Source organism: Bombus huntii, chromosome 4 (assembly GCF_024542735.1).
Source record: "Bombus huntii isolate Logan2020A chromosome 4, iyBomHunt1.1, whole genome shotgun sequence".
NCBI classification, from domain to species: domain Eukaryota; kingdom Metazoa; phylum Arthropoda; class Insecta; order Hymenoptera; family Apidae; genus Bombus; species Bombus huntii.
The window spans coordinates 5,773,031-5,796,460 of NC_066241.1; the positions used below are offsets into that span (position 1 = coordinate 5,773,031).

The 23,430-nt window shown below is 32.7% G+C and overlaps 4 protein-coding genes across 11 annotated transcripts; 2 read left to right on the plus strand and 2 right to left on the minus strand.

Annotated features, from left to right (window-relative positions):
• The first annotated feature begins 7 nt into the window (after nucleotides 1–7).
• Nucleotides 8–3,353, plus strand: LOC126864528 (lymphokine-activated killer T-cell-originated protein kinase). 5 transcript variants are annotated; one of them, XM_050615975.1, is made up of 6 exons: nucleotides 8–1,723; nucleotides 1,820–1,956; nucleotides 2,029–2,265; nucleotides 2,345–2,638; nucleotides 2,719–2,946; nucleotides 3,034–3,353. In XM_050615975.1, the coding sequence occupies exons 2-6, from the start codon at nucleotides 1,833–1,835 to the stop codon at nucleotides 3,180–3,182; spliced, it is 1,032 nt and encodes a 343-aa protein (XP_050471932.1). In that variant the 5' UTR covers nucleotides 8–1,723; nucleotides 1,820–1,832; the 3' UTR covers nucleotides 3,183–3,353. The 5 variants fall into 5 exon arrangements, with proteins under 5 accessions (XP_050471932.1, XP_050471929.1, XP_050471930.1 ...); XM_050615972.1 differs by having other exon boundaries at nucleotides 8–1,454; nucleotides 1,537–1,956; XM_050615973.1 differs by having other exon boundaries at nucleotides 8–1,181; nucleotides 1,537–1,956.
• On the minus strand, nucleotides 3,350–10,373 carry LOC126864533 (syntaxin-like). The gene is made up of 9 exons (XM_050615988.1): nucleotides 9,741–10,373; nucleotides 9,427–9,522; nucleotides 9,238–9,331; nucleotides 9,104–9,178; nucleotides 4,103–4,300; nucleotides 3,956–4,029; nucleotides 3,739–3,876; nucleotides 3,549–3,659; nucleotides 3,350–3,473 (listed from the first exon to the last, which is right to left on the minus strand). The coding sequence occupies exons 1-9, from the start codon at nucleotides 9,771–9,773 to the stop codon at nucleotides 3,402–3,404; spliced, it is 891 nt and encodes a 296-aa protein (XP_050471945.1). The 5' UTR covers nucleotides 9,774–10,373; the 3' UTR covers nucleotides 3,350–3,401.
• On the plus strand, nucleotides 4,446–11,038 carry LOC126864514 (condensin-2 complex subunit D3-like). 2 transcript variants are annotated; one of them, XM_050615933.1, is made up of 2 exons: nucleotides 4,446–8,516; nucleotides 8,606–8,705. In XM_050615933.1, exons 1-2 carry the CDS (start codon nucleotides 4,969–4,971, stop codon nucleotides 8,697–8,699), a joined length of 3,642 nt encoding a protein of 1,213 aa, XP_050471890.1. In that variant the 5' UTR covers nucleotides 4,446–4,968; the 3' UTR covers nucleotides 8,700–8,705. The 2 variants fall into 2 exon arrangements, with proteins under 2 accessions (XP_050471890.1, XP_050471889.1); XM_050615932.1 differs by having other exon boundaries at nucleotides 4,474–8,516; nucleotides 8,602–11,038.
• On the minus strand, nucleotides 10,524–23,428 carry LOC126864532 (ankyrin repeat domain-containing protein 29). Of its 3 annotated transcripts, XM_050615987.1 has the most exons (10): nucleotides 21,395–21,885; nucleotides 20,347–20,529; nucleotides 19,917–20,027; nucleotides 19,015–19,861; nucleotides 18,513–18,611; nucleotides 12,480–12,578; nucleotides 12,303–12,401; nucleotides 11,972–12,169; nucleotides 11,791–11,886; nucleotides 10,524–11,573 (listed from the first exon to the last, which is right to left on the minus strand). In XM_050615987.1, exons 4-10 carry the CDS (start codon nucleotides 19,021–19,023, stop codon nucleotides 11,376–11,378), a joined length of 798 nt encoding a protein of 265 aa, XP_050471944.1. In that variant the 5' UTR covers nucleotides 19,024–19,861; nucleotides 19,917–20,027; nucleotides 20,347–20,529; nucleotides 21,395–21,885; the 3' UTR covers nucleotides 10,524–11,375. The 3 variants fall into 3 exon arrangements, with proteins under 3 accessions (XP_050471944.1, XP_050471941.1, XP_050471943.1); XM_050615984.1 differs by lacking the exons at nucleotides 19,015–19,861; nucleotides 20,347–20,529 and adding an exon at nucleotides 23,078–23,428 and having other exon boundaries at nucleotides 21,395–21,431; XM_050615986.1 differs by lacking the exons at nucleotides 19,015–19,861; nucleotides 19,917–20,027; nucleotides 20,347–20,529; nucleotides 21,395–21,885 and adding an exon at nucleotides 18,706–18,983.
• Between the last annotated feature and the right edge of the window lie 2 nt (nucleotides 23,429–23,430).

Consider the following 23,430-nt stretch of genomic DNA (forward strand, 5'->3'; position numbering starts at 1 on the left):
TCTGCTTTCAATATGCACTTTATCAATGAGAACCAAAAGGAATATTCCAACAGGAAGATGATGATCATAACGCTTAATACGTTTTAAAAGAGAACTTTGTATTGTCGTAAATATCTTTACTTTTTCTCTGATATTTTCTGGAAACGAACATTTAACTACAATAGATATGCTGCATGTATACTAACAAATATCAAATTCTAAACAAGCCTATATATAAGTTCAAAGCAGAATCGCTCATCTCTGGTTGATTCTTTTATTTTTTAAACGAAATGAAAATCATGAGTTTGAATACGGTACGCAACACCTTTTCTCGTAACAAATAAAGCTCTACGTCACGCGAACTTATTCTTAGCTACGAAACGCGTTCAAAATTAATCGATTATCTCTGTTTAGGGTGATATTATTCATCAGCTTCTGAACCATCACGTCGAAGACTTTGACGTCAGATAATTTTTGCCCCAGTCACCTTTCCAACGAATGCCTGGATGATTTTCAACTCCTTTACAAAAGCATTCAAGTGTTGATATTGTTTTGCAGAAGCGAGCATTTAATTAGATATTGCTCGCTAATTTCGAAACCAATAGAATTTATGTACGACGGCGGATGTTTGCTAATTGTGAATACTGTCCTAGTTCAAAACAAAAGTTGCTACGCAGAGAGAACGTTTCTTTACAATAGGAGGAGCATCGAAGTTCGAAACAATTTCTAAAATCACAAGCAATATCCTTCAGAGTACTTAACAAGGTATCAGCCAATACCTTGTTACCAGGTACCAATACAAATCATCAACTATTCGTTTTTTGCATATGAAATAACATATTCGCCAGTCTGAGACGAAAGAGGTAACACAGGAAGCATCGTTAAATGCAGGAGAACAGGATTTAATTGAGCGACGAGCTTTGAAAGTGCAAGAATATCATGTTCTAAAAAACATAAAAATAAGTGAAAAAACATTATAAAAAAAAGAGAAATTTTCAGTACAATAAAAATTTCTTGAAAGAACGATATTAAGCGAATATCATCATTGTAATGTGAGCTTCAAGTTTTATCTATACCCGAAAGCGTTTCTGAAAAAACAAACAGTTATTTCAAGCAGAAAGCATCATTAGAGGAATCCTTTACACCCGATAGAGTGTCTATTCAAGCGACTAACGAAAATGCAAAGCCGTAGAGTAAACTTGGTAGGTTGCAGGATAGTGTTACACCGATTACAAATTGATCGTACTCGGAAAGCAATAAGGGTATTAAACATATCGTTTGAAATTATATATCTCCTAGCTTAATAATGACTAAAAGTCATTAGGAACTTTTATATTTTTTATACATATACTTAGAATCTGGAAATCTAAGAACGTAAATTAAGATCAAGTCAAAAGCAATGTTTAAAATTTCGGGACAAATAAGGATATTTTGAACTTAGAAAACTGAAAATATTCCGGATTAAAAATAAACATGTAAAACTTTAAATGTGTACAATTACTAAATTCTTTTGTTATCTTCTTTGTATACCTATTTAAATTACTTTGTTATTTTTAGGTGCGCTTTTTCATGGTAAACAATAATAGTAATTTAACACACAAGTGTAAAATGTTATAAATGATTTTTAAAATTATTATTTTTTGCATAATTGGTAGATATAAAAAAGTAATTCAAGAAATACAGAAAAGATCTTGATATTGTCAGAGCTGATATTATTAACTTTCTTTCTATCATAGTCCATAAGGTTGGTATTACTTGAGCGCCTCAATATCGAGAAAATTTCAAATCCAAGTGACTAACGGAAGAACATACTTGATTAAATTTGTGTAAATTTTTTAAGAAACAGTAGTACAATGACTGAATTTAAGACACCGACAACGAAGAGGTATAAAAGTAGGGTACAAAATAATCCAGAATTGCAAACGCCTATTAAAATACCAGCTTCACCGTTTTTAGAGCAAATAGGTTATGGATGCGGTAAAAAGATATGAACATTTAAATTTGTTACTATTAATATTAATATTTTTTAACATGTAAACATATTAATAGGTGTTAACGTATTTAGCCTGGAACGATCTCCAAAAGTTGGTTTTATCCGATCTCCATGGGCGATAAAAAAACGTAACTGCAAAATTAAGGAAAATAAAAAGTATAATGAACGCATTCGATTCGAAGCAGAAGTACTTCGTAAATTAAATCATCCAAACATTGTTGGTTTTCGAGCTTTTACGGAACTTTCAAATGGCGAGCCATGCTTGGCAATGGAAAAATTAGACGCTTCTTTAGGTATAAAAAAATATCTAAAACATGAAGATATGTTTGAAAACTTGAAAATATAGTTTCTGTATTAATATAATTTTTTTAGGTGATAAGATAGAAGAAAGACTCGAAAGTGGCGATGATCCATTTCCTGCTAAAGACATTTTAAAAATAACATATGAAATTGTAAAAGGATTAGAATATTTGCATCACACTGCCCATATTTTACATGGTGATATAAAAAGTTATAATGTGTTAGTTTCTGCAGATTATAAAACTGTTAAGCTATGTGATTTTGGCGTGTCTTTGCCACTTACAAATAGTTTAGAAATGTGTACTTCAAATGAAAACTTTACATATGTGGGAACAGATTGTTGGAGTGCACCTGAAATAATATTTGGTTAGTTAATTTTTAACATTCATAAAAATTAACATAACATAAAAAGGGTAATATGAATGATCATAAATTTGACTCTTTAGAGGATGGTCCTGTTACAAATAAAGCAGATATTTGGGCATGTGGTCTTGTAGTTTGGGAGATGATAGCCTTATCATCACCTCATGTAGAATCCTCAGAAATGGATGAATCCTGCTTAGATGACTCAATGTTAGAAATGCATATGAATAGCAATACAAAAACAAATGAACATGATATAAATATAGATGATGATAATAGTTTTCTTAATGAAACATGCAATAAAAACTATGGTAAGTACTTTCACAATATTTTTTAGTAAAATGTGGAGTAATTTTTGACAGGTTATATACCAAATTATAATACCTTGATGGTCACAGGTACTCGTCCTGCATTACCTGCTATTAATCTAGGAAAAGAATATGAGAGAGTACTTGAAGTATTTTTTGCATGCACTACTGCAGACTATAAAGTGAGGCCTAGTGCAAAAGGTCTTGTTAATTATTTTAAAAATTATGTATATAAATAATATATAGGTATATACATTACTGCTTTTAATACTTTTTAAATAAACAATTTTATGAATGTTATAACTTGATATAGCTGTGAAACAGATTAATGACATGTAAAAGCTGTTTTTATTTATCTAGATATACTGATTTTTATTACTTTCATAATAAATATCTTCAATTTCACTTCATTTCAACAAATCTCATTTTTATTTACAAAATTTTATATCTTTTTCGTCTTACAAGAAAATGATGATCATCAACAAAATGATAATTATTGTGCTAATTATGATAGCAAGTTTAATTTTTCTCTAAAAGAAATATTTTTTTATTAAATGATACTGTTGTCTTACTACATACACAATTATTATTTTTAATGCAAATACCTTTCTATGTCTCTGACTTCTTTCCTCTGCTTTTTTAAGGTCAATACGACCAGTGTCAACATCATCTGCTGCCCTTCCAGCAAAATATTCTACACTATTTATTTGTTCTCCCTATTAAGACAAAAAATATAAATTTTTATATGTGTATATTTAACATTTATATTTAGTTATATAGCCTATTCATACTTACTTGTCTTTCAATAAGAAATGCCATTTCCGTAAACATATCTCTAACTTCTCCAATAGATTTTTCTATTTTGACTATATCATTATGCCTACTTTGAATATCAGATAATTGTTGCCTTGCAATTCTACTATCTTCTAAAATCTATTTATAAAATAATTCATATATACTCATTTAAATTTTACAAAATTTGGTAATGTAAAAGAATAAATCTGATTTTTACATTATCAACAAATAAGTTGTTTCCTTGAGCATCGAGTAATTTTTCCAATTCTTCGCTCGTAATATGTTTTCGGACTAAAAGATGAGTAAGAATAATGCGCAATAGTATTTAAATGAAAATAATATACAATTTCCATAGAAAACATACTTAACATTTTTTGTTGATGTAAAAGTAAACGACATTTTTCGTGATATCTTATCATAGATATGTTATAATCTTCCATAATTTCAGAGAATAGCTTTATCATCGTTGTATGTTGTATTACTTTAATTCGTAGATGTATAGGACCTTCCCTCGCGCTGGTTAAAGTTAAATCATCAAGACGAGTGATTTCTTTTCCCATTTCTATAAAAATAAGTAAAAGATATTTAACGATTTACAAAGACAAAAACTGAAACCTAATATAAAGTTAGATAATTCGTTAATTTTTTTATCATAAAATTTATCATAATTTTTTATAATTCAATTTTTGTAAAACCATGTGACATACATATTTTTATGCGCGTAAATTATAGTCTTTTATGGTTAAAGTATCTTTTGATTGATTTTGATATATAATCTAATTATACTAATTTATTATATACTGTTAGTTAATTAAATACTAATTATTTGGTAAAATATGCAATTTTTGTTTACATTATGTAAAAAATGTTCAATAATCTACAGTATGTGAAATCGCTACAATGTCGCATTATTTTACGTTGCACTTCCTAATGAATGTAATTGGTCAGTCGGTTTCCCGCTTTCGAATGGACGCCCAAGTTTATTTTACAGTTCTTTGTAGCTTATACGAAATGTTTTGTGATAAACTACCAATAAAGTTTTCTGTTGGTTCATACCATAATGAAATAATGAAATCGTTATCGATAGGTATTCAAAAAATGATAACCTGAGGCCATAACTTTTCTTTATCAAATGATAAGTTAAGGTTATGTTTACATTTATAAGATAGAGAAATGTGATAATAATTGTAGTTCCGTTTAAAATTATCTAAACTGAATACAATTGTTACTATGGAACCTTTAAAAATATTCGATAATTTTAAATTTAGTGAATTAAACGAAGACTGGATTCAATCTGTGTGGGATGGAGAATTTATGATTTATAATGAACCACCTGATGAGTATCAAATGTTTTTAGAGAGTGAGGACATGAGATTACTTTTAAACGAATCCTGTACTGTTGTAAAAACTTGGCTAGAAAAAGGTGAAGATCAGAATAACTTTGAAAATTATGATTCTGAAATATCTTGGAATACATTGATTTCTATGGGTATAAACATACGTGCTTTATTAGCTGTATTGGGTTATATAATAAAAAATGGTCAAAGCAAAACAGCCAATGAAGAAACAAGACAATCATGTTTATATGCGACTAATTTATATTTTATACTTTTGGCCATTCCTGGTAGCTGTGCATTCAATGTATTTCATCCTACTTTATATCAACGAGCCATAGAGACAATAAAAATAGGCTCTGAACATTTATTGCCTCCTCTTAAGAAACATAATAAAACAATAAGTTTAGATGATCTAAATATCACTGAACAATCAATGAATGAAACCATTATTCTTTCACAAAGTGAAAAAGAAATTCTCATACAAAATTTAAATATTATAATTTGCAGCTTTATTTTAATGATAAAATCATTCCGTTTTAATGATCATGTACAGTTACTAGATATTACCATTCTTGGATTAATTGAAGTTACAAAGGTAGAGGATAATTACATAATTGGTCAATGTTTTAATAAAAAAGCAGGTGCTTTGAATGTTTCATTGCCACAAAATGCTTATGCAGCTTTGAAAGAATTATGTAATGATAAACATGGACCAGTCAAAATAACTATAACCATCATAGCAAAGTACCTATTACCATGTTTGTTATATAGTCATATGGATGCACAAACAAAAATTATTACAAATATTCGTGAGCATACTATAAATTTTGTAAAAAATTTATTGGTTGAATATGAGAAAGAAGCCAAAACTGCAATTTTAACATTGATACAACATATAATGTTGTTCTGTCCAGATCGACTTGAAGCTAGACAAAAACAAGCTAATGTGTTGCTAAAACTGTTTGGAATATGTAACCAGAATATTGCACTAGAAGCCTTTAAGGATTTAATACTATTGTCACATCATTCAAAGATACCTTTTAGATTATTTGCACAAGAAATAATTGGAAAATTATTACTTGAGTCCTTTTTGGTGAATTGCAATATAACTGATTGCTTAAAAGCTAAGGTAAAAAGAGTATTCTTTGCAATTGTATTGACTAGATGTATGGATTGTTCAAGTATGGTAAGAGGAAAAGCCATGGCTATAATTGCTGAATTTACAGAATCAAGCAATGAAACGGACAAAGAAATATTTTTAACTATATTTAAAAAGTCAGATGTAAATAAACAATTTCTTACATTTCATGACATAAAGAATTCTCTATCTGAGGATACTGATTTTTTACCAGGATCAAATGCATTAATAACTATGCTGGCAGATAGAGTAGAGGATGAAAGAGCAATGGTAAGACGAAGCACATTGCAAATCTTAAAAAATTTGATTGTAATGGTTCCATTTCTGATACATGAAATTGTACCTATAATTAGCCTCAGATGTAGAGATCCAGTATTAATCGTGCGACGTTTTGCTGTACAAGTTCTATCTCAACTTTTAGAACAATTTCCAGATAATTCCCAACTCCTAAATGAATGGGTACAAACTGTTATACCACAAATATTTGACATTGAAATTAAAGTACAAGAAAAGGTGCTAAGTTGTTTAGAAGAGTTATTATTAAATAGAATACAAAGTATTTCTACAACTACTGATACTATTGCAGATAATTTGCCATGGAAAATTTTAAATGCTGTAGCAAATATGAAAATGAGAAGACATTTATCAAAAGCCTGTAGCTTATGGGTTAAAAATGGTGTTATTACTAATTCTATAATGAAAAATATACAATCTCATATTGGAACAAATAATAACATAGAAGCTTGGGTCTTTTTGGTTGCATTGGCTGAAAATACCAAGTTACCAAATATGGATAAATATTTTTCAAATTATCAGCAAATTTTTCTAGAAAATAATTTTTACACAAGTTTAGTTTTGCAAGTTTTAAGATGTTCTTGGATGTCTTTAGATTATGAGATTCTAGAAGATCTTCATATTTATCTATATAAATGCCTGAAACAATTCAAGATTAATTTTGGATTAATTAGCATTTGTTTGGATATTATACACAACATAATTCATTATTTAAATCCTGATAAAAATGATAATTTGTTAGAATCAAACATGCTAAATTTAGTAAAGATTTCAGAGATAGAAATTGCAAAAATTTTTAAAGGTGAAAATGAAGATGTAGAGGCACCACCCAATTATTTAAATGCTATGTTTACATTAGGACATGCAACAATTTTATGCAGCTGCAAAATTTCACCGTTAACACTACGGATTTTGCAAGGAATGTTATTAGAATGGGAAACACTACCAGAAGTTATAAAACCGATAGAAGAACTGCAAGCTTTAGCAGTTGTTATTCTTGGACAGCAAGCAATAAGAGATCGTGAAATTGCTGAAGAAGTAGTCCAAATACTTGGTAAATTAATGAGAGAAGAAACAAATCTAGATTCGATTGTTCAAATTGCTGTGAAAAAAAATGCTGCAAAAGCTTTAGCTGATATTTGTGTTAGGTTCACTGCTTTGGTGGAACCATATTTATCAGATATGTGTGTAAGTATGAAAAATTCAACTCCACAAGTACGAGAGGCTATTGTGGTGATATTTATTCAACTTCTTCTGGAAGATTACATAAAAGTTAAGGGTCCTTTCTTTTTTCATATATTAACAATGTTGTCTGATTCGGACAATATGATACGTGAATTAACAATTTTTCTCATAGAAGAACGACTTTTAACAAAGAATAAGTCACTAATATCACAACAATTTCTACAGAGCATATATCATTATAATAATTATCAATCCCAACATAAAATTTATCACCATAAAATGTGTGAGAAAGAAAAGAAAGCTTTAACACTTCCTGGAGGAAGAAATGAAAAGAAACGGAGAATAATTTATGATTTCATGCTGGATCATTTAGATCCTCCAGGAAAGATGAAATTGCTTGTAAAAGTAACTAGTCAAATACTTGATGAAACTTGTGCTGATTTGATCGACATTAAAAAAGAAGAAGGATCAGGTGTATTAAAGGATGCATTGTATATAATAAGTCACGAGCGTCTACGACCATCATCTTTTAACAGACAAGGTGATGATGACCAACAAGAGGATGAAGAATGTAGAGCTCAAACAAATGTTCCAACTTCTAATGCTATTAGCATTATTATTGAAGGAATTAAGAAGTATGGTTTAGATGTTCTATTACCTAGATTAATAAAACTTAGAATAAAATTATCTGCTCTAAAATCACCATTAGAAAATGTTGTAAAAAAGATTCTAGTTAAAACATATTCTGAATATAACAAGGACCAACTATTAAACATAGTAACCGAATATCCTGAATTGGAAAAAGAAGTGGAGCAGTTTAAAAAGTATGTTCAAATTTATTTAATCTTATATATTACTTACTGACTTATTAATTTTATATTACTGATTATTAATGTTAATATATTTTAGACAGATGGAAGACATTACAGTTGATGATGAGAATTTTACTGAAGAAGAAAATTTTGCATCAGAAATTAATAATCACAGTGCGTCCAATAAAAAGTTAGATCTAACGATGTGTAATTTACACCCTAAAATTGTATTAGAGCGTCTTTCGGTTCCGCAATTGTTAAACTCTAATTCACCAATCAGGGCTTTAGATAGTTTGAATTCTCCAACATACTCAAACTCAATTTTATGTTCACCTTCACAACCTGGTCCTAGTACAAGTACACCTACATGTTTTAGTTCTGAATCTAATGGCACTGTAGGTCGTGCCTCAAAAGTTAGAAGACTTTCTAGTTTCTTTCAAAATGAAAGTGAACTATTTGATCACGAAATAAGAGAAAGAAATATTTCCCAGGTTCAAGATGATAGTGAGTCTGATTAAGATAAGTAAGACAAGTTATTTCTGTTTCTTTATTTTTATTTATGATGCATTGTGTAAAAACGTAGGAAAAATTAAACCTACCTCTTAATTTTCGTTGAATACGAAATGACGTTTGTGAAATAGTATACATTCGACTTTCCAATTCTTTTTGCATATCTGAAATATACAAATTGTTAATTAGTATTTAAGTACAATATTTGGTACTTTGTTCTTACCTTTATTAGTGTATGATAAAACATTATTATGTAAATCCTTTACAATAGCGGTATTGGCAGCAATAAGTTGAATTAAGTCTCGAACTTCCTCAACCTATATTAATATTATTTGTATATCTACTACTAATATAAAAATCTGTGATATTTAAATGATAACTTAAATATTCATATATATTTACATATACGTACTTGATCTAATACTTCCTTCAATTTTTTATTTTGGGACATTTGTATGCGTACATCTTGTAAAAATCCTTTACCAAACATAGTACTACTATTTTGATACTAAAGAGAAGTGGTAAGAAACAGTATATTATATATCAATTTTTTACAGTGAGAGACAATATTTAGAAAGCCGATGACAAATATTATTATAATAGATTTTATTACTTATATTATTTGTTATTAATATAATACTTTACGCGTAATTGTATTCAAATTGTAATGTCATAATGTAAGTGATGAAGTTCAAATTTGAATTTATAGAATGGTAAAACACTAACGGCACGTAACTCCGGCATTCGATCGCGGACCATGATAGATATTGTTTGAGAATCAGCGTATAACTGATAATTTCATAAATTAAACACATAAAATATGTTTTTTATCTATCTTATCAGTGCAGTAGAGATAATTGATAAAATCCATCGTGCCGTTGACATTACTATTTATAATTGATTGTGTGTAATTTACGAAAATCAGTTAAATATATTTGTAAGTGGTTTTATTTTCTGTACGTCTCGACTCGCTTCACAGTTACACTGCATTACTTAGAAGATGCTTTGCATCTGAAATGAAATAGGAAATAGGCACTTAGCATCTGGACTACAAGGACAGCATTGACATGAATTATAAACCTTTGACTTGTTCTTTTATACACTTTTTTGTATGTTATAATAATAGCAATAGTCCTTTTTTAAAGCTACAATGCTTCCTTCTTTGCATAAACAATAGTTGTATTTATATCAAGGAGAAATTGTCACTTGTCAACTATCAATATAATCACACACTATTAAAAGTTATTACTTAAAAATATATTTCGAAAAAATGATTTATGTTTAATTGCAATTTGATAAAAGATACAGTTAGAATGTAAAGTTGAATTTCTGTGATACTAAATGAAGAAAAAGAAAAGTTTAATATTTATGTGTAATTTTATCAGCATGTAATTATAAAAGAAGGATAGTGGTTAACGAAAATATTTTCTGTATTATTTTAAATTTACGGACTAAACATTTTCTGCTTTTCGTTCAATAAACAGCTATAAATAAACATAACACTTTGGGAAAACAGTAAATGTATTTATTATATTATAAAGTAACATCAAACAAGCAATTATAAATATATTTCATTATATCTAAATAACATAATACATCTAAATAAAATATCTTAATATCACCATAGAGAATAGTTTAAGAACATGAAATATATTTTCTCTCCCTTTTTCTGTGCATACCGCGTTAACACTAATATAATATATAAATAAATCAACAAGAAGAAATAGACATAGTACTAAAGAATCATCAAATTTTACTCTCTTTTTCAAGGCAAATCAATCAGTCTTATAGAACCCTCAATTAGAACAAAATGATTGTATTATTTAAAGGTACATATATATATATATATTACGTTTATGTAACCACAAGTTCAGTATTAACAAGATATATAGTTTTAGCGCAAAACTAACTCTGTGGGATGTATGCCGTCTACATCGATGAGTGTTTTTTAGAATTTTCAACGTTGTAAAATATTTACAACAAGAGAATACATTAAAATATATTTCACCTATTTTTAAATACTACAGGATGTGTTTTATATTTATCCAAATATATATACACACTGAACAAACAATTTTAAGAAAATGATGGAGTTTTAAACCACAGTCTTATGATTGTAGCATAAATCAACATCTCTCTTATTTTTGAATCTTATTTAACGCTACGCGAAATACGATAAAGATGTAATCACTTGATCATCTTGTATACAAATTATGTCTAAAGTATATATATACATTATATGTATATATATTACATTTTCTTTAGAAATACTGATCTCTTTCACTGGTCTGTATATCCTTCCCTCTTCGTTCTTTCACCTTAATTTCTATTTTAGCACGTAGGTGATAAACGCGTATTTTGCTAAGACGTTCCCGTTCGCGTTCTAACTTTATCCTTTAGATAGTTGGCCACCTGTGTCTGTGAATGCCTAATAGCTAATTGAAGCGGCGTGATACCTTCTTGGTTCACGAGTAAAGGATCCGCTCCTGCACCTACCAGCTGTCTTGTAACAGTCATTTGTCCTGTTAATGCTGCTGCATGCAGTGCACTTTCACCATTCTGAAACAGTAATTATCTTTTGTAATTTTAAATGAACTATAGCAAACAGAACGCATTATCATTAGAATTATTATACCCTGCAGTATCTAACATAGATATATCTTTCATAATTATGTATAAGTTATTTTTGTCATTTTTGTTAAATATTATATATTGGCTGTGATTTTTATAGATTTGTCGAGAATTTTGAGTTTCAGTTTAAGACACTTGTACTTACTGGAAGAATACCAAGAGATGGACGGTACTTGAGTAGCTCGCCTACAACAGCGGTATGGCCCTTGTGAGCCGCCTTGAATAGCGGAGTCGCGCCATCCTACAAAAGAAAACACTCCATATCAACCATTCTTTTGAAAAGTCGATTCCAGCTTCCTCTCTTTGTCCGATTATTCTCGACTTACGTGTCTGGTGGCATCGACCTTCGCACCAGCTTTCAAAAGCCTCCTCACAACGTGATCGTGTCCCATTTGCGCTCCTATCCATAAAGGCGTGGCACCATCGGTTCTTGCCGCGTCCGTTTTTGCCCCATGCTCCAGAAGAACCTCTAGGATACGTAAGTGGCCATTTTGAGCGGCAATGAATAATGCCGTGGCCCCATCCTACAAATATTAAGCAAATTGTTACTTTTTTTCTTTTTTTAATTCGATAGTCGCTAACTATACGTTAGGAATAATTCTTCTACATTTGATAAACGACATTCTTTATCGTAAAAGTCCAACCAAACCAGCTCACCTTCATGTAAGCGTTCGGATTGGCGCCTCTTTCAATCAGTCCCTCAACAACATCTAGGTGACCGCACTGGCACGCGACAAAAAGTGGGGTACCGCCGTCCTGCAATCGCAACCAGAAATTGTCGAACGTTTCCATTTCACCTGGCTACACGATACTCTTCACTACGGTACAACTTACTATGCTGCAAGAGTCGACAATGGAACCGTGCTCCAACAAAAGGCTGGCGATGTCCATGTAGCCACCTTGAGCGGCGAAGAACAACGCCGTGGTACCCGTCTAAAAATAAAGAGTAATACAGTGTAAAAGATTTGAGTAGGACGTCGAGGCAATTGTATAAAGTGCCAGAAAGCTTCCCGAATTTTATGGCACGGAAAGAAGACATACGATCTATCTAGGATTACTGTTTTGCTACTTCTGTAAACACAGTAGAATACGTTAGAGTAGAATAAAATATAGAAATAACTTGGGTACAAAGTGTTACAATATCATCAACGTTATAATACTAAAGTTTGTTTCGCTGTAATTAAAAATATCTATAAGAATCGACTGTAGGATTCATAAAAGTAAAATCGTAGCTTTGTCTATAAAACTTGACTGAATATACTATTTTTACTGTCTGTAGAATGCTCGGGGGTATTGACAAAAAGAAAAGAGACCAACGATTCCCAAAAAAGTATATCGATATCGATTATCGGAGTACGAAGAGAAAGCTGAAAATAGAGATTGTCGAAGAAACAATGAAACGCTTCTACACTTTCGAAAGTGGCAATAATAATAACTACGTAAATTTCAGAATATCAATGTATTCCAAAAGTGTTTAAAAATCCAATTTTACCTGAAAAAATATTGCAAAATTTCGGTCATTTATTTTGAATGTCAGACATATATATACATATAACTGAATAATTAGTAGCACATTCGGCGTTCGATGTCACATTCTTCTCAAGTTCCGCATGAATAACCCATGAATTTTTCATTTTATTATCCCCGATGAGACGCACCTTTCTACCTGTATATATTCAGACCGAATTTATTATTACTATCGTCAGCTCCTTCTGTGATGGCGATACCTGCGGATAATTGACAGCGAGAGCGACATCCTGTCGCCTTTGCCGCGACACAGTACCTATTATAATACGCCAGATATGTCCTTCCTGCGTTTATGAAGAATTGATACCTGACTGTTTATTTAATGCCTTCAGAACAATTAATGTACTATCGATTGAACTCTATTCTGATCGTAATAGAATATTTCTATCATTGTAACGTAAAATTCCAATATCCGCTGATGATTTACAAAGAGAACAATTAGAGGATAAATGCCGGATCCGAATAACCGAATAAAAAGAGAGCGATTTCGAATCGAATATCTATCCATTGGTAAAGGAGAGAAAGTACTGGTGTGCGTTTCGAATATCCACGAAAGGAACAGCATGTGTTCAGACCGATGCAAACCGAACCTGTTCAAATGTCAGCTATATGTATATGCACTTTCACTGACGTTGTTTCATTGCCTTAAAGTATCGATAATCGCTGCCGAAAAAACTAGGTATCTCGATCGATTTGTCGTCCGAATTAGGCTACGTTCCCCTTTTTCGTTGCATGTACATACATGTATTTCGTTTATGGTTCTATGTAGAGAAATTACCACAGTGTTCTAGGTGCACACTTGCACGCGTTTTACGAAGTTCCAATGTTTCCTCGAGCATATCAATCCAAGAGACATAATACCTATCCATTACAAACCGCAGAAATTCTATAACGACGATCAACCTGTCTCTAGTCACGGTAACAGTCGCCGTCGTGGTTGAATATTTTTTACTCCACTCAACCTGCATTCGATCACGCGTACGTACGTCATAGTCGAGGATCTTGGGAATGATATACTATTCCAGTTCTTAACGACTTGCGATTAAATACTACAGTCGTACTAATCTGACCTCTCGTGCACGATTGAATTAATATTGTTAGTGAAATTTTACGAGTTATCAACACCGATACTCGGTAATAACAGAAGCGAAATCGTACATGAAAATTGTATAAATGTTGTTACTTGTAAATTCGCAAATATCGACAACCCATCGTGTAAGAGAATTCTGCTGATGATAAATGTTCAAATAATTTTCAAAATCAAGAACTCCAGGTTTATTTGGTAGAAATTAATCTTTAGCAAGGGTCAAACTTGAAGGTAATTCGGCGCTATCAACGATTCCCGAGAAATACGCTTATCAAACAGCTATCTGACGCTGATTTCGTAAAACAAGAATCTGCAAGTACAAATACAGATGTAGAAATCCTGCGGTGCAAGTAACAGGCGTAAAGTAGGACGAGATAAAAGGTCAAAGTTATTTTTGATACCAGTTTAAACCTCCTTTGCCCTGTAGTTTAATTAATTTGTTGAATCTACCGCGGGCGAACGCGGTAATTAGTGGCAAATGGTGCATGGTACCTGCGGCGCGTATTGCACCCTGGTCTCCGGTAGATGATGATCGTATCAATGAATGCGTGCCGCTCAAAACGGAGAGGATGCTCGGACGGATGATGGGCATCGCCGATTTATAATGGACTTATTACTTCCTGCGCGCAATTTGCTTTCCAACGCACACTACTTTATCGCGCTTGCCGTATTTATGCGATACAACACGCTTTCGCGTGCTACGAACTTGATAGCTTATTTGAAATTCTTATGAAGCGCCGAAGTTTGAAAAATTTCCGTCAGATCGGTTGTTCGGGAATCTCGAAGAAACGACGAACGTATTGTTGTATCGATAACGTATGTACCGATGATCTTTTCCGTGTGAAAATAAACGCTTCCTGAAAAAACAAATTTTTGAGAATTGAAAACTTTCAATCTCTTTCATCTTCCTAGTAATCTTTCGTTTTCATAAGCGATAAAAATTGAGAGTAATAGTTTCAGGAACTCGTGACTCAGATAATAGGTATTTGGGCCAATATATATGAATAAGATAAGATTACGATAAGTCAACCGTGTTAGATATCAGATCTTTAGTTTCGGAATGCACTCTTAAGTTTAAGCCTTCATAAATTAAGCCAAAAAATAATATTTCGTAGAAGGGAATCTAACTACGGAAATCTCTTCACGGGTGGGACATAACCTTAAATTAAGAAAGAAATATTTCTGCTACTGGATCGAGTTAGCGAAGCCAGCTTGACCAGCATTTGAAAACGAAAACATTGATAGAGGATGCAACGTAGAATGCACGAAACTCGATACTCGAGTAACAAGATATTTGCTGCTAGCCACGAAAAAGATTTGTTTGAACCGGTCGAAAGTCTGTTTCTTGAACGAGGCCAAACTTAAGGGATCAGTGTGTCACGAACGCCCACGCACGATTTTCAAGCTGATACCGGTAATTTGTGCAGAAGCCGCGTTTAGACGCGCTGCACGTGAATCGTTCTACGCGGCTGGTCGCACATTACGGCAGACGTCGCTGCTAAAATGTATTAGAAACACGCGAATTGGCGTATACCCGCGATGCAACCTATCATGCTTCGCTTCAGCAACCTTGAATGTGCTTATACACGGTATAAGTATACATAGACGTATTTTATATAGGTATCTTATGCGCCAGCAGCAAAGCTATTTACGAGGGAAAAAATCGTCCGTTATATTCAGGTCGCGCTTTTTAGAAACTACAGAACGAGCTATGGTTAATTGACCGACGTTAATGAATTCGCGTTTGAGCTTTCGATGCTATCGGTTTCCTTTGTTGTACATAGTTTTCAACGTTCACTTTTGCTGATTTTTTGCGTTATTGCATATCTCCTTCGATTAAACAAATAATCTTTAAACCGTTCGTCCTTTAACTACAAAATTTCTATAATCGAAATTGAAAATTAATAATAAAGAGAAATCAATCTTGATCAAGTTAGATTTTAGTTTAGTAGTCATCTATATGTCACCACACGTTTGTTATATGCTTTGAAACACGTCAGCATGGTTAAGAGGAACGTGCTCGTCACGAATCACAATGCTTAATTAAAAAATCAGAGATAACCCTATTTTCTAATATGGAAAACGAAATAGTCACGCTGTTTGTTCGATTCGGGAGAAGGCTTTTCCAATCTCTAATATGAATTAGAAACTCGCCTATCGGCCAAATAATCGAGCGACTTAAGATCGCTGACTCGCAGAAATAACCAGAACGACTCGCGATTAATTGCGCCTCTCGCGCATTTATATTCAAGCATCTACTTTTCCTCGGTTGACTCTCCTCTCTCTCTCGATAATTAGAACCGATCAAGAATTCATCTAGATCACCGATAACCCGTTGGAAATCGATATCAATGGCAACCGAGTCTAGTTTTAGGCTACTGACTAAGCAAAGAGAGCTACTAGAGTAGGTGTCAATAAAAATAAATTCTGGAAGTGAAACTACGTGACATCGTTTGTGTAACGGGTCAACACGCGTTTAGCTCACATAACGCGCGTTTGCGTAATTCATCCTATACAACATCGTCGCTTGGTCTCGAATACCAAAAAAGGCTTTTTCGACCTCTTTTTCCTTTTTTCGAGGCTACATCTCGAGTCACGTATTTACACGTCGATGTTTTTACACCTAAAGAAAGGAAGGACAGACGGATATTATTTGAATTGTAAGAAATGTGAGAATTCGTACGGATGATAAATAATTTCGGGAATCGAATAAACGTTTATATCAGAGTATCGGTAGGGAGCGAGGAAAGATTCGGAGAATGCACGTGGAAGAGTCGAGAGATTCGTACGAGAATCATCAAGGAGAAAGAAAGTTTTGAGAGTCATCGTTACACTGCGGGTGTTTATGCATTTATGGAAAATATTGAGATGCAAAAATGCACATAAAAAATACATGTTAACGGATGAAATAAGTCACTGCTTAGGTTTCATCTTTTTAATCGTGTTCATCTGTAGCCATTGTTACGATTATGTAGGTACATATTTTTTAATAATTTCTTTTAAACGAAGCCGTTTCTACAACCAGATTCGTTTATACATTACCAAAGAAAGAAGATAATAAATAACCTAATAATCGCAATGACGACAGGTAGCTTGCCTAAATTATCGATGATTTAGTTAATGAATCACGCGTTTAAGTATTTCTTCTAATTGAATGTTAAGCGGACACTCCGTGGCCGAAAATCGCGACAGTGCCCTGTGTTCCATTGGATTTGCATACAATACCGTGATCCTCGATTGCACCGAGAGTATACGTGGGCTCAGCGATAAATCGTCGCGAGCCACTTAAAAAAGGCCACTCGACCGCTTCCTGGTGCCTCGTGTTACAAGTTACAAGCGACGAGCTTTTTATGTCGCACAGACTTTCCAAGCTCTGTGTGAGTAGACCAGAGAAGATCGCGTCTTCTTTCGTTTCTATTTTCGAAAAAGTAGAGACTGTAGGAAGGTTACACACTTGTTTCTCCTTCTAAACCAAGATTATAATTATCGAGAATGTAACGTGATTTGTAAAAATTTGTTTTATTATCGGATACGAGTAGAGCACGGTATCATCGTATGATAGGAATTAAGATAAAAATAGAAACAGTATCAAAGCTAGTTACTTCGATGGGAATGAAATTAAATTGCGGAATACATATTGTAAATTTTAGATTTCAAATTTTCACGACGGTGAGATGCCGTGAAATTGGTTTTTCAGGAGTAATCGTGTTTGCACTTTGCGCTCATATTTTGCTCAAGCCCCAATATCATGGTATACATCGTAAATATTGTTCTATTAGATTGCTTCGTAAGTTCTATCTGCCAGAATCAGAGATAAATTTAATTTACAACATCCACCTATGTGGATACCGCTTTTATCAAAATCTTCTGATTTACATTTATATGATTTATCTATTATACGCCATTTGTCGAGGCAGACAGAATTTATGCAGTACCCTAATATTTATAGAGCGCGAAGACAATAATTGTCTTTTTCTAATTTCCAATTATTAAAATTCTCCCCAGAATACTTTAACGAAACGACTTGTAATAATTTCTCCTAATTTATTAAGAGATCTAAAAGTTTAGGAAAAAGATTCACTCGGCTACTAGATCACAAAAGGGTCGAAGAGATCAACTGAAACTATAACTTTCTGTGGTCGCAAAGAGTATTTCCATTCAGTGGGTAACGGGGTTGCCAGGACGTACACGTTCAGCGGGTTTCATTCATTCTTAGTTCATTCATGGGCCGGCTACGTGTACTCAGGACTTACCAGCCGTCTGGCATTAGGATCCGCCCCTTGTTGCAGCAATTCGGTGACCGCTTCGATGTGGCCTCCGGCGGCGGCCAATATTAAAGGAGTCGTTCCATCCTGAAAACAAATTACCTGGTTAATGATCTGTCAGTAACAATCGTAATTAGATTGCGGATGTCTGTGCATTTATGACAAATCGTAAAGTACATACATTTAGAAAATAAAACATTCTTTCATTCGAGTTGAAATTCTTTACGTGTACCTATCTGTAAGAATATGAATTTGCATAAAGATCCACAATTTAATCCTAAGAAACCAATACTGAAATATTTAATGTTTTCTCTCCTTTCAATTTTAATCAAATTTATATCACAAAACTTGAATAAACTTAATTCAAGTGGCTATAAATTCATCTGTGCGCAGTCGCGTGCACCTCGATATGATCTCCATAATGAGGACTCCCCTGCATTGCTTTCTAATTGATTTGAACGGAGCAAGTATCGTGATTACTCTTACAAACCAGTATCATTAAACAGGCAATTAAGCGTCGTAAATCTGTCGTGTAACTCCTTCAGTATCTTACGCTTGTTTCAAACTGTCTCTACTTTCTGCACTTCTTTTATATATTTCCGGTGTGTCGAATCACGCGTCGTCGCTGCATCACTAATTTAGTGCAATAACGCGGCGATTGTTAGTAAGGTTCCTCAATTGATGTAACGACCAATCGAGAAGGCCGATCCTTAATGACGCGATTAATTTAACCGATCGTCTGCAAATTAGTAAAGAAAAATGACTTAAGATATCCTTTAAATGGTGGTGGGCAAACGGAAACGACGCCATGACATTTAAAAGAAGGTTAACGTTAAAACTGTTACTTCTCTTGATCAAATTCCAAATTCCCCCGAATATAGCGGGTTAAATTTGATCGTCTGCCAAAGTGGAACGAATATCCGTGCGTAATCCAATAAGCCACTTTTCAAACTAGGAATAACGTTATTTGAATTCGCTCTTTCAACGATACGTCGTTATTTGCATAATGAAACGACAGATCGTCTCCCGGTAACTGATTTCCTATGGTGTCTATTGGTTCGATGTCGATGATTTCGTAGATGCGTCAATGAGAACGAATATAGCTTTCCTCTCTTGCACAATAAACTCATTATATAATAATATTAGCAAATTGACAAATTACAAATTAATGGATTATAGTTTTCTTCTTTTACAATTTTATAATCCTTCATGAAATAGGATAATACAGATAACTTAGAATTTGTAGGATTTGCTGTTAAGACTTAATTTGTGTTATTACCAAGCTCGTTAATGTTATGCAAAGATATTCTGACTTGCTGATAATTATTACCTGCGATCTGTAAAATTTTCTTAATAATATTACTTCAGTTGCGTAAGATGGTCTTGATTTACCTTATCTTTGCAATCGACATGGACGCGACCAGAATCGAGGAGAACTCGAAGACGCTTCGCATCGCCACGTGCCGCTGCCAAATGTAATTCTACGTCCCAAGGTGATTCTTTCTATAAACAGAGAAAGAAATAAAGATCGTTTTAAAATTGGAGCAAATTTTATTCTATACAACACCGGTCACTTTTTCTGATATTGTTCCTAATTCTATTTCGTTTCGTCTCCACGACTACTTCTACCAAAAGAATATTTTATGGTCTCCTGTCAACCACGTATCGATTAAGCAATCATAATTAGGGACGCTAGATGAACTAAACTTGTTCGACTGTAACTGAAATCGCATCTTACCAAGCTATGCTCTGTGTTTCACAATTTCTCTCTCTGGTTTTCACGTGAAACTTTTTAATATTTTTAGAACGCATACATACACACCTTTCGAATGTTGGTCTCAGCGAGAGCACCTATTAACGGAATTAATCGAAACAGAATGCTTATCCGTCATGTGCGCCATGAAATCACGAAACGTGATCATAATTAAAATGTAAATCGACAGACAGAGTTGGCAAGCAAATATCGAGCAAACAAATTCTGCTCTCAAGAGGTACTAAAAACATTCTGAAAAAGAGCGCGTATTATATTTCATTTAAAAGGCAGTTGTACAAAACAAGTTCTACGTAAATAATTTCTTTATGCAATGGATAAATCATGTAAGTTTATCAAATTGCAATGTTACGTTGTTTAGCATCACTAACTTATGTTTCTAGGTCATCCAGTGTTAAGCGCGACAATCAATGCATAAAAAGATTTCCCGTGGTCTTAATCGATCGCTACAATCTATGATCGTGACTATTTCAAATTATTTATTCATACGCATGTTATATTCAAATATTATAAAACCCATAATCAGTGTTTACTCGTTCGTAGAATAAACAGGACAAGGTGTTAGCAACTTATTGCACAGCTAAGAAGTGACATCAGTCCGCCATAAATTTCATCTGATCTCATCTAGTTTTATGTTCTTAAGCGCATACATGCCACGTAAAGGATCACGAGCAAAGTCATTTTTTATTAAACTTTTTTTTATGAAACATATATATTTTAATGGTACGTGATAATTTTCATGAATATGTAAATGGTGAGCATAAAAAATTAATTACGTTTTCCTCGGAGAATGTACATATTATCTTTCTCTGAAACGATGATTTCAATTTAAAATTCTAGAAACAATATTTCAAGCCTAAACTTTTTGCTCGATTATCCAAAGTTGCTTCTTCGAGTATAAAAAAATTGTATACGTGCGATTTAATAGCTGTATCATACAGTATCTTCGAAATTACATTAAAATAGTAATTTCTGTTTATTTCGAATTGCATTCGAAAACGTGGCATGCAATGTTTCATTCAAAACATATAGATATAGTAAAATGCATACATTGGGTAATGAGTGAAATATAATTGAATTTTAACAGAAAAAAGCTCACCTTCATAGACATGTTCGATGAACACGTGTAGCTGGAACTGACGCGATTAACGTTTTGTTGTTATTATGAGAAAAAGTATAAGCGCACTTAACGTAGATGTGATTGCATCGCAGTGCATCGAGCATACTTTCGGCTAGATATCGTGTGTTATCTTTAATTGTAATATGTATATAATAAACGGTACATGTTTTAACATCGGACACACTTTCGTATCACAGTCTGTTTAAACACGCGCAACAGAACATTAACACACCTCACCGTGTTTACGAAATACAAAGGCACATCATAAAAGGATCATAATTTACCGGATGACTTCAAGTCACCGAATGCCCGATGGAACTGTACGACAGTAATATAGACAAGGAATATTTCCTTCGATGTCCGCTTGGCGGCGATACTTGTCACGCGCAATTTTTTTTGCTCGTTTTTATTTTTAATTTGAATATAGATATATCCCATTATATATTTAATTTTCCTCATTATAAATATTGCTATTTTTAAAAAATATTTTATTCTTTTATTGCTTTGTAAACAAATATTACGAGTCATTTCATATGTTACTTTATTATATTAATTACATTATATAATCGATTAAATGTTTATATTGTTTACAAATATTATGTTTATATTCATAAAAACTGTAAAATTAATATCAGATTAATATGTATTCATATGGATATATTAGAAATATATTTGAATTTCTAGAAATATAATGGTACTAAAATATCAGCAACATTTTTCCCATTAAAACTTAATTTTACAGAAAGAAGATTACTGATATCATCAAGAATCTCAAACTGAAACATTGTTTTTCCACCTGCAGCAAGTTCTTCAAATATTTTGCAAGCATCTAAAGGCCAAGAATTTATACTGTTTGGTTTTTTCATAGCACAACATTTCGATAAAGGAGGGACATTTATAAAGGGTAAAGTTCGTGTTTCGTTTGTAATCGTTATGTTGCCATAATCTTTACACAGAACTTAAGTACCTTCTTCAGAATGTCAAAGAATTTTTGGCCTGCGCCATTGACCATTTTCTAAATACTTTGCAGCACAAATAGTACCAATGTCAAATATACTTAATGGAAGGAAACTAGGTGCTGCTTGTAATCTCTCTAACATTATATTTAAGTCTGTAGTGTTGCTTTCTGCTTGAATCCAGAATTCATTAAGTGAATTGATGCAACTAACAAATACATTTGGTGAATTTTCTTCACCCAAGGGAGATAATCGTTTCTCTATGATCGTTTCTCTATGATTCACAGAAGTATATCTGTTACATTTTTACTTTCTATTGTTAATTTTACCAATAATGTTTTACCTTCATCAATTACGTCTAACAAAAATAGAACTGCTCCTTCATCTGCTAATCTTACAAATTCCTCACAAGCTTTTTCTGACCATTCCGTAATCCCTTCTGGCATAATTAAACGACATTTTCTTGCTAGAGGAGGTTCATCTACAAGCCCTAACGGTAGAGCACGTATTTCGGTTGCGGTAGTTGAATTTCCATAATCTATATGTATAACTTGTATAACACTATCACTGTGTGATACAACATGCACCCTATATCAACATTCATCCTCAGGATATTTAGCAACACACAATAAATTTTCTTTAATTTCATGTACTTTGGGAAACAAATGTGCAAAAAGAAATCTATCGTTCATAATATCTAAATTACCAATAGTTTTTTGTTCTTGAACCCAAAACTCATTTGGAGAGTTAATGTGAGATACAAAAACAGGATAGGGATCCAATTTAAGGTCCATTATTTCATCTATTAATTCTTCTTCTGTATCACTATTTTCAAAATAATGATCTTCGACTAACATTTCACTGAACATTTCGCTTTTACCAACAAGTCTACTTGTTTTGAAACACTATTTGCTATTACAATGGCTTCCACAGGCGCATCAACTCTTACTAAACTTTCGAATCTTTTACAAATTGCAGAATCCCAATCTTCTACTTCTGTAGGAATAACATCTAATCTGCATTTAATTGCATATCCCTTTATTTCTTTCCACTCATCTG

Coding starts and splice junctions, on each gene's coding strand:
- LOC126864532 (XM_050615984.1), bottom strand. Junction 12,170..12,302: donor ATCCGAACGCTTACATGAAG/GTGAGCTGGTTT, acceptor TAATATTTGTAG/GATGGGGCCACGGCATTATT. Junction 11,574..11,790: donor CATCTCTTGGTATTCTTCCA/GTAAGTACAAGT, acceptor TTACTGTTTCAG/AATGGTGAAAGTGCACTGCA.
- LOC126864514 (XM_050615932.1), top strand. CDS start 4,969: ATGGAACCTTTAAAAATATTCGATAATTTTAAATTTAGTGAATTAAAC. Junction 8,517..8,601: donor GAAGTGGAGCAGTTTAAAAA/GTATGTTCAAAT, acceptor AATATATTTTAG/ACAGATGGAAGACATTACAG.
- LOC126864533 (XM_050615988.1), bottom strand. CDS start 9,773: ATGGTCCGCGATCGAATGCCGGAGTTACGTGCC. Junction 9,523..9,740: donor GAATGCCGGAGTTACGTGCC/GTTAGTGTTTTA, acceptor ACTTCTCTTTAG/TATCAAAATAGTAGTACTAT. Junction 3,877..3,955: donor ACAACTTATTTGTTGATAAT/GTAAAAATCAGA, acceptor TTTTATAAATAG/ATTTTAGAAGATAGTAGAAT.
- LOC126864528 (XM_050615975.1), top strand. CDS start 1,833: ATGACTGAATTTAAGACACCGACAACGAAGAGGTATAAAAGTAGGGTA. Junction 1,957..2,028: donor GCAAATAGGTTATGGATGCG/GTAAAAAGATAT, acceptor ACATATTAATAG/GTGTTAACGTATTTAGCCTG. Junction 2,266..2,344: donor AAAATTAGACGCTTCTTTAG/GTATAAAAAAAT, acceptor TAATTTTTTTAG/GTGATAAGATAGAAGAAAGA.